The sequence below is a fragment of the Eumetopias jubatus genome, unplaced genomic scaffold (assembly GCF_037043125.1).
Source record: "Eumetopias jubatus isolate StellerSeaLion01/CBP00866 unplaced genomic scaffold, mEumJub1_p1.0 scaffold_15, whole genome shotgun sequence".
NCBI classification, from domain to species: domain Eukaryota; kingdom Metazoa; phylum Chordata; class Mammalia; order Carnivora; family Otariidae; genus Eumetopias; species Eumetopias jubatus.
Window position 1 is genome coordinate 47,031,928 of NW_028274821.1, and position 10,034 is coordinate 47,041,961.

A 10,034-nucleotide genomic window follows, 5' to 3' on the forward strand; every position below is an offset into this window, starting at 1 on the left:
CCCTTACTCCAGGTACAATGATTACAGTGGGGTCTTTCCTCTCCTTGGAGAAAACAAAAGCTCACCCTTAGCATCTGAGGGCTGTTGACATTTTGACACCCGGTCAGGAGAGGAGGAGGTGAGCACCGAGAGATAAGGTCCCCAGCACAAACACTCCAGGGGCAAGGGCAAGGATCTAGGGCCAGTCATTGGTTTGCTGACAAGGAAACGGGCCCCTGCACAGCAGGGGCGTCTAGAGTCCTCAGGACATGCTCAGCCTGCCCTCAGGGAGTGAGTCCAGGAGAGCTTGGGTGGAAGCCACTCAGTCACTCCAGAGGACAAATGTTAGTAGAGGTGAGAACTACCTTGTCAGGGAGGTGTGGCTGGGAAAATCCATTTATCTGCAATTAGAACCTTCACACCTCCGCATCCAGACAAGAACCAGGCTTCCTGCTGGGGGACACTGGCACAGCCTTGGAGCGGTCTAACAAAACCTTAGTATTTACTGTCTCGCATTGGATTTTCCTGGCTATAACGCAAGAAAGGATGACATAGAATACTTGGACGATACCCAAACGGTCTGCAAGATCAGTGCGACAAACCTAGGAATCAGAGGAATAACTTAGGACTGAAGGAGTCTGTCGCCATCATTTCCTAGATCTCAAAGTCTGACGTGGAGAGGCGATCTGTGCTTACTTGCGAGCTGCCATCGGATGTCGTGTGCATGTTGCTTGTCTGAGCCTTGATGTGACGCAGGCTTTGACAATAAAATGCAAACGGATTATATTTTACGATTTAGTTGTACAACACTTATTCAACACATCAGTAATTACCTAGTGCTACACAGAAAACATATTTTGACAATGCCTTCAAGAGTATCTAGTAGCAGGTGAAGATACAAATGATTGTGTCATATGAGGCAACATTAAAATTGAGGACACTAAGAAGAGATATTAATAATAATTTAACCTTTCACTTGCTTTAACAATTTGGAAGGAGTTTACCTGTTTAAGTACACCAAAATCTTTATGACTTTTCAGAAACTGTTAATTTGCATATGTACTTTATGTATTACAATTTATTTCTGTAAGTAAATTACAGTCACTCGTCCAATTTACTTCTATACTTAAGCATCAATAATGTTAAAATTTAACTTTCAGCTTAACATTTTTAGTCATTCTTAACGCTGACGTAGTAAACTTTATACTTTCTGTTTTACCTATAAAGCACACATATGAATACACTCTGTAACGAGATATACTGTGCATCCATGCTATGAAGTTTTCATGGAATGTCCAATTAAACAATCAACGAAGACTCTAGAGGCAAGAGATAATATTGGAAAAACTAAAAAATGGTTGGGAATCCGATGCTGTAAATCCAAAGAGAAAGTGCAGAAAGGAAAGCAAAAAGAGAAGTAGAAAGTAAGGGAAACGTTCAGAAATTGAAAACTCCTCTGTCCCCTACTTAAGCCACACACACAAGGGAAGATGGTCAGAGAACCCAGAGCCACGGTTCCCAGACTTGCCCACCCCAGCCAGGCCAGCCAAGCAGCGTCTCGCAGGTTCCCCAATGGCCCTGCCCTTTCCCTTCTTGGTGGCCCTGGGGGTGCTCAGCTGCCACTCCCTCTGCTCTCTGGGATGTGACCTGCCTCCGAACCATGGCCTGTTCGCCTGGAGGGCCTTGACGCTCCTGGGACAAATGAGGAGAATGTCTGCTAGCTCTTGTGACAAGTACGCAAGGGCCTTTGCCTTCCCGCAGGAGGTGCTTGATGGCAAGCAGTTGCAGAAGGCTCAAGCCCTCTCTGTCGTCCATGGGATGAACCAGAGGATCTTCCACCTCTTCTGCACAGGGGCCTCATCTGCTGCTTGGAACGAGACCCTCCTAGAGGAGTTCTGCTCGGGACTTTCTGAGCAGCTGACTCACCTGGAAGCCTGTGCCATGCAGGAGGCGGGGGTGGCAGAGACTCCCCTCAGGAAGGTGGACTCCATCCTGAGGAACTACTTCCAGAGGATCTCCCTCTATCTGCAAGAGAAGCAATACAGCCCTTGTGCCTGGGAGATTGTCAGAGCAGAAATCACGAGCTCCTTGTTTGCATCAACAATCTTGCAAGAAAGGTTAAGGAGCAAGAAATGAGACCCGGGTCGCCATGGAAATGATTCCCTCTGACGAATAATATCACACTTTCCCTGGTTCTTCCGTGTCAAAGACTGTCATTTCTGCTGTTATGGTGACATCAACAGATACCATTTGTTAAAGGTTTTCAGAAGTATTAAGCGACATGTCAACTCTACAAGCTGTAGTGGCTTACAGCTGACCATGCTCATATCTATTTATCTATTTAAATATTTATTTATGTAAATATTTATAAGATTTCTATTCATATATTAGTATGTGCAGCTGTAGGTGTCAGCAATAGAATAAAATGTATTCTTATATTTAATCAGTTTATCTCTCTTTTTTTTAATTGAACTTTCACTATGGGAAGCGTTCAAAGAGTAACACCACGGCTAATTGCAGCTTGGCTGAAAAATGGTCGGCAGATCGGCTCCTGGGCGGCTCAGTTGGTTGAGCGACTGCCTTTGGCTCAGGTCATGACCCGGGAGTCCCAGGATCGAGTGCCGAGTCAGGATCCCTGTCCTGCGGGGAGTCTGCTACTCCCTCTAACCCACCCTTGTCTCATGCTCTCTCTCTCAAGTAAATAAATAAAATGTCTAAAAAGAAAATGGTCAGCAGAATGCCTTTATCCATCAGATCACGAACATCTGCAGCAACCACTGACTTCCTCTAAGACAAGTTGTACGTTGCCCTTAGGCTATAGGACATGACAAAGAAAGGTCCTGTTGTCTACATCTTGGTTGTTGTTGGGACTGGAATCTGAGAACAATGCTCAGACTTAGTGTTATAACGAAGAAGGGAAGGAAGTGAATTCTCTCACCTGATGCTGGAATGGAGAAGGTCAGGAAGTACCCATAAAAGCTGGGGAACCTTCGACAGGGGACTGGTAGACATGCAGGCACAAATGTCCAGTGTCAGGGGAGAGGTGATCTTGCGTTTGACAAGAAATGCCATGGCTGAGGTCCATATCTAGCAGGGAAGGCCAGCAACAGAGGTGTTCATGCGGGCAGACCGTGTAGTGTGAGAAACACACATGAACTTGATTCTGAGGCTCTCCAACCATTAAAGGGAGGGGAGAGAAGAGCCACAAAGGAGACAGTGGACTCATGGTCGGACAGTACGTGGATAATAAGAGAGGATGCCGATGAGTATATTTAAGGACAGAGATGTGCTTCGAAGACCATCAGTGGATTCCTGGAAGATGTGGATTGAAACTGCCTGGCGTGTCAGGAAACTAGATGCCTTTGCGGACCTCATGAGAGTCGGTTGGGGGGAATCATAAGCAGAGACCACTCTGGAGCCGATGGGAGCATAAATAAGAGAAGTCAGTGCGTCTGAAGTGGCGGAGAATATAGCATGGGATCTGGGGATAATGGGGTCCGTTTTTCTGTGCCTAGTTTGCCCTTTTAAGCCGTATGTTTCTTCCGGAATGATTTCATGGGATTGATGTTTTGGCAAACCTTCTTAATGGGTTGAATACTGTATTCTTTGGAATCCTGACTTCAGTACTGACAATGGTCTGTCCTGTCTTGTTTCTTACTACCTTGTATATCAGGGAGCTGCTCAGCTTCAATAATTCACTAGGCAGGAATAGATAACTCATTAAATCCTTCATCAGATTGTCTATTACTACTGATGAAAGAATGTTTTTTTTTTTTTTGGAATGACTGGTTTTATTAATTAGGCTCCTTAGGTCCTCATTGTGACCCTGTGACTACAGTAGCATTTTACCCCATTTCTTTTCCTCCAGTGTTTGATAGGTTTAACAAGTATAACAGAATACTGTGAAGATTAACTGAACTCATGCCCGTAAAGGCACCCAGCATGCATTCTCCATAAAGGGACGACTTAAATATGGTACATACCGTCTTGTTTTAATTCTGACGACTGCTACTTATGAGAATATTGTTTGTGTCTTTCTGCAGAATTCTCGGGAACAGTATGTCCTTTCCAAAGGTGGCAGCCTCCAAAACCGGACTTGTCTAGTGAAATCTACAGAAGGCCGACCAGTTCATTCCCCATTGCAAAGAAGGGTTTTTGTTTATATTCAGTGATGAAACGGTGGCTTGTGTGAATATGTGAGAGTTGAGAATAAGTCTCTAGGTGGAAGTGGAGAAGAACATGCTATTTCTTTAACCTTCTGGCACCCGTCCCTGCCCTCCCCCTCCGCATTCTAGGACACGTTGCCCTCCTAGCGGTTTCCTTCCTCTGTAAGGCAGAAGTCCGGACGGTACCCGTGGCACCCCTGGCACTCATCTCTTGACCTCTCAGCCTGTTCACGCAACAGCTTTCCGTTCGTTTGTGTCTCAGCTTAAAGGTTTCTCTAAAGGGCAGCACATCGCGAGTAGAACGCAAAACTAAAATGAAATCTCTAGGTTTGGCAGGACCAACGGCAAGAGAGGCTTTGTTCTGATTTCCATCCAATGTGATGTAATAGCAGCTGTGGCGAAAAGGAAACAGAAAGCAGGATCAGGTGGAAGGGTGGGCTAATGAAGCGCCTCTCCGGGAGGACTGCCCCCTGGTGGCCACGTGCGACCAGGGCGACGACCAAGATGGAGGCCAGGCTTGGGATCTCTGCACAAATGGGACCTGTCATAAAACTGTGTCCTGACTCTGCCTATGACAAAGAGTAAGTCTTGTCCTGAAAATCCCTATAGCCACCTTCAGTTTCGATCCCAGTATTATGGATTATGAAATACTGGACAGTGTTGGAGAACCAATTGGCAGGGCCAGGGGCAAGGGCGAGGGGAGTGAGCACCACCACCAGCTTTCCGTCCGCAGCTGCTTCTGGTCAACCAGCCAGGGCATGTGGAGGAGGCAGGCCTCGGGGCCAGGAGCCCACTGATGGGCTGCGAGAGACCACCATGCAGTTTACCTGCCACAAGCAGGCAAGGTCTGGCAGCTTCAGGACAAAGGTACGTGCGCGGCCTCCCTCCACCCCTGCCTGCCGGCTGACTCGCGCGCTGCGGAGCTGAAGGTCCCCCACACATCCAGGCCGGCACAGAAACACACTAAACACAGGGAACCCTGCCCACCCATCTACCCCCAAGAAATCCGGGAGCTCAGCCATGCCTGTGCTTGAGGTCTCCTATGTTGTGATTCAAGTAGGCGCAGGATGCTCCTTTGCTCTAAAAACCACAGCTGCACGTCTGGAAACATGAAGGTGCGGGAGGTCAGCAGCAACTTGGGAACCTGGACGGAGAAGAGAAATGTGGATGTGTCCACTGGATCAGCGACCCGTCCTCAGGAGGTGCAACAGTAGGAATGGGCAGCATTGAGTCAACTGTGTCTCCATATCGTTCCCGAGACCGAGATGATTCAAGGAGACCCTGCGAGCAGGGCGTTCTCCTACGCAAGACGTGGCCCACAGCAGTGTCCCCAGCACGGGAGACACTGACACGACAGCAGCCTGCAGGGTATTGCAAGGAGGACGGTTACTCCAGGACCAGCTGCAAGTTCTCTTTCCTTGGCAGAAAAGTCTCCTGCCTTATGAGTTTTTAAAAGGGAGTCTGTCAACTCTTCTGAGAACTTCAAGACCATCAGTTCAGTTGACTCACACCACACCCCCCGTTGTCATCTACCACCAGAGCACTTTACGTTTGACGTGGAATCTGGAATCCTTGATCCTTCACCCTCCCCTCCTGACTAATTTCATGCCACAGCCTCTCCTGCTTCTTCCATCCTCTCTCCATGTCTATCCTTCACCGCTTTTAACAGGTGCTTCCAGTCAAGACAGTACCTCTCAACTGCTCATGTTCAACCTTGCGTCTTTGGTAGCTTCAGAATAATTCATCCCTCCGGGTTTCTATTTCTCTCCAAACAGCTGTATAAAGAAGTGGAATCCAAATGGGGGAATTGAGAGGATTGAGTTAATGATTTCAAGGATCTCAGAAGCGTTAGCCCGCAATCAGCTTTGGGTGTTAGCGTCATAAGACATCATCATCCTTATTCTTATCCAGATGAAGAGCAGAATCGTTTAGGATCATCCAGTTCCCTTTGTCTTAATGCTGGATTTCCCAAGGCAATCTTTTCCTTGCCTGAGTGGATTGATCAACGAGGTAGAGCGCTCAGGCAGGGCGAGTATCCTCTCTCCTTCCTCAGAGGGTGAGCCGCTGGGGTTCTGGTCGCCATTCTCTTGTGAGCTGGTTGGTGGGACTCTTCTCATCTCTCCTCAGAGCTGAGCATATGTGGATTGAATGACAGAAAAATCAGTTGGCTGGTCTTGGAAAGCTGAGGGCCGCCCGGGACCCAGGACTTGGTCTTGTGTGAGCCTGGCCGAGGCAGCCACTGCCTTGACGTGGGGTAATTCCGTACAGCCTTCATTCTCCCCCTCTGCCAGAGCTGCTGGTCCCCAGTGTTGCTGCGTTGAATTTTGCTGACGTACCCTTTGCCATTTTTCTCAGCAGAGGCCTGTCTTTCACTTCTGTGACATTCAGATGGAACATTTGTCTCCCACCCCCGCCCGCCCCATACACCACTGTCATGTTTTGCTTTCTAGGAAAGTTGAAATGAGAAACAGAAAACTAATGTCTTGAAAATGACAGAGAAACCCAGGGCAGCCCCTTGATCTTTCTTTTCCTTCCCTTTCTATGATCCTCACGATGATGCCGAACAGGATGCGGGAGCAGCAAGTCGGGGTGTGTCCAGGAACGCACTGTGGTAAAATGAAGATATTCAAATTCTTTTTGTTGTTGTTACCTTCAAGTGAAAATGCAATATCATGAATCAGGAAAGGCAAGAAGGCTGTTTCTCCCTGACATCATAGCCTGGGCCTCACCCCCTCTGCATTCTGAGCACCAGAAACGACCAGACAAAGATGCCTAATAGAAAGACGCAGACTGAATGAACTACTGAAAGTCATTACTTTCTGTGCTGGAAGTTTCTCCTGGGAGACACAATCCGTGAATGCCCCGTGCCCAGTCCAGACATTTTAAGCCAAAGAGGTGTACCATAGTTTAAGTAAAATTAGAACACTAGGGGAGCCTGAGTGGCTCAGTCCGTTGAGGATCTGATTCTGACTCTCACCTCAGGTCTTGATCTCACACTGTGAGTTCAAGCCCCAGGTCGGGCTCCACCCTGTGGCTGGAGCCTAGTTAAAAAAAGCTTTCAAAATTGAAAAATAAGAATTGCGGTGGCAAAATAAATGTATTCCCTTACTCCAGGTACAATGATTACAGTGGGGTCTTTCCTCTCCTTGGAGAAAACAAAAGCTCACCCTTAGCATCTGAGGGCTGTTGACATTTTGACACCCGGTCAGGAGAGGAGGAGGTGAGCACCGAGAGATAAGGTCCCCAGCACAAACACTCCAGGGGCAAGGGCAAGGATCTAGGGCCAGTCATTGGTTTGCTGACAAGGAAACGGGCCCCTGCACAGCAGGGGCGTCTAGAGTCCTCAGGACATGCTCAGCCTGCCCTCAGGGAGTGAGTCCAGGAGAGCTTGGGTGGAAGCCACTCAGTCACTCCAGAGGACAAATGTTAGTAGAGGTGAGAACTACCTTGTCAGGGAGGTGTGGCTGGGAAAATCCATTTATCTGCAATTAGAACCTTCACACCTCCGCATCCAGACAAGAACCAGGCTTCCTGCTGGGGGACACTGGCACAGCCTTGGAGCGGTCTAACAAAACCTTAGTATTTACTGTCTCGCATTGGATTTTCCTGGCTATAACGCAAGAAAGGATGACATAGAATACTTGGACGATACCCAAACGGTCTGCAAGATCAGTGCGACAAACCTAGGAATCAGAGGAATAACTTAGGACTGAAGGAGTCTGTCGCCATCATTTCCTAGATCTCAAAGTCTGACGTGGAGAGGCGATCTGTGCTTACTTGCGAGCTGCCATCGGATCTCGTGTGCATGTTGCTTGTCTGAGCCTTGATGTGACGCAGGCTTTGACAATAAAATGCAAACGGATTATATTTTACGATTTAGTTGTACAACACTTATTCAACACATCAGTAATTACCTAGTGCTACACAGAAAACATATTTTGACAATGCCTTCAAGAGTATCTAGTAGCAGGTGAAGATACAAATGATTGTGTCATATGAGGCAACATTAAAATTGAGGACACTAAGAAGAGATGTTAATAATAATTTAACCTTTCACTTGCTTTAGCAATTTGGAAGGAGTTTACCTGTTTAAGTACACCAAAATCTTTATGTCTTTTCAGAAACTGTTAATTTGCATATGTACTTTATGTATTACAATTTATTTCTGTAAGTAAATTACAGTCACTCGTCCAATTTACTTCTATACTTAAGCATCAATAATGTTAAAATTTAACTTTCAGCTTAACATTTTTAGTCATTCTTTACGCTGACGTGGATAAACTTTATACTTTCTGTTTTACCTATAAAGCACACATATGAATACACTCTGTAACGAGATATACTGTGCATCCATGCTATGAAGTTTTCATGGAATGTCCAATTAAACACATCAACGAAGACTCTAGAGGCAAGAGATAATATTGGAAAAACTAAAAAATGGTTGGGAATCCGATGCTGTAAATCCAAAGAGAAAGTGCAGAAAGGAAAGCAAAAAGAGAAGTAGAAAGTAAGGGAAACGTTCAGAAATTGAAAACTCCTCTGTCCCCTACTTAAGCCACACACACAAGGGAAGATGGTCAGAGAACCCAGAGCCACGGTTCCCAGACTTGCCCACCCCAGCCAGGCCAGCCAAGCAGCGTCTCGCAGGTTCCCCAATGGCCCTGCCCTTTCCCTTCTTGGTGGCCCTGGGGGTGCTCAGCTGCCACTCCCTCTGCTCTCTGGGATGTGACCTGCCTCCGAACCATGGCCTGTTCGCCTGGAGGGCCTTGACGCTCCTGGGACAAATGAGGAGAATGTCTGCTAGCTCTTGTGACAAGTACGCAAGGGCCTTTGCCTTCCCGCAGGAGGTGCTTGATGGCAAGCAGTTGCAGAAGGCTCAAGCCCTCTCTGTCGTCCATGGGATGAACCAGAGGATCTTCCACCTCTTCTGCACAGGGGCCTCATCTGCTGCTTGGAACGAGACCCTCCTAGAGGAGTTCTGCTCGGGACTTTCTGAGCAGCTGACTCACCTGGAAGCCTGTGCCATGCAGGAGGCGGGGGTGGCAGAGACTCCCCTCAGGAAGGTGGACTCCATCCTGAGGAACTACTTCCAGAGGATCTCCCTCTATCTGCAAGAGAAGCAATACAGCCCTTGTGCCTGGGAGATTGTCAGAGCAGAAATCACGAGCTCCTTGTTTGCATCAACGATCTTGCAAGAAAGGTTAAGGAGCAAGAAATGAGACCCGGGTCGCCATGGAAATCATTCCATCTGGCTGATAATACCACGTTCTCTGGAGTTCTGCCATGTCAAACTGTCACTTTTGCTGTCCTGGTGTCATGAATGGAATCAATTTTTCACATCATCTCAGGAGTATTAAGCAACATAAAGTCAACTCTACAAACATCTGTCGTTTTTCGATGACCATGCTGATCTACCTGTGGAACTATATATGAATTTCACTATTTATAAGATTTAAATTATTTTTTATTGTATAATACTAGGTGTATATTCCCTTTGTGGTGAAGAGAAGTATATGTGCTTTAGATTCATTAAGATTTTTATTTTTTGTTCATTAAATGTTTCTATAGAACAATTGTATTTGTTTGTTATTGAAAGAGGAAACAAGTGTAATGACAACCTGATGAAAGAATGCATTGTAGAACTCAGTGACACATTATTCGTGATTCACATTTGAAGTAATACCACAGGCTTCGTTTAAGCCAGTTTGTATGTTGTCATCAGGATAAAGGCGGACTTAACAAATCAATGCCCTGTCTGTTTTGATAATTATAGGGGAAGTAATATCAGTTAAGTTAAAGGGTAGAATGAGAAGAAGGGTAAATATGAAGTGTAGAAGAAGACGAGGAAACACAGATGTCACGACATAGAATCAGAAGCACTAGATACCT

The 10,034-nt window shown here is 46.6% G+C and overlaps 2 protein-coding genes across 2 annotated transcripts; both read left to right on the forward strand.

Moving 5' to 3' along the window:
* Positions 1-1,551: 1,551 nt before the first annotated feature.
* Positions 1,552-2,115, forward strand: LOC148162411 (interferon alpha-1/2-like). Its single transcript, XM_088019094.1, has one exon. The coding sequence runs from the start codon at positions 1,552-1,554 to the stop codon at positions 2,113-2,115; it is 564 nt and encodes a 187-aa protein (XP_087875220.1).
* A 6,685-nt stretch (positions 2,116-8,800) lies between these two features.
* On the forward strand, positions 8,801-9,364 carry LOC148162412 (interferon alpha-1/2-like). The gene has a single exon (XM_088019121.1). It carries the CDS (start codon positions 8,801-8,803, stop codon positions 9,362-9,364), a length of 564 nt encoding a protein of 187 aa, XP_087875247.1.
* The last annotated feature ends 670 nt before the right edge of the window (positions 9,365-10,034 follow it).

Excerpts from the sequence above, each read along its gene's own strand:
- LOC148162411 (XM_088019094.1), top strand. The coding sequence starts at position 1,552 with ATGGCCCTGCCCTTTCCCTTCTTGGTGGCCCTGGGGGTGCTCAGCTGC.
- LOC148162412 (XM_088019121.1), top strand. The coding sequence starts at position 8,801 with ATGGCCCTGCCCTTTCCCTTCTTGGTGGCCCTGGGGGTGCTCAGCTGC.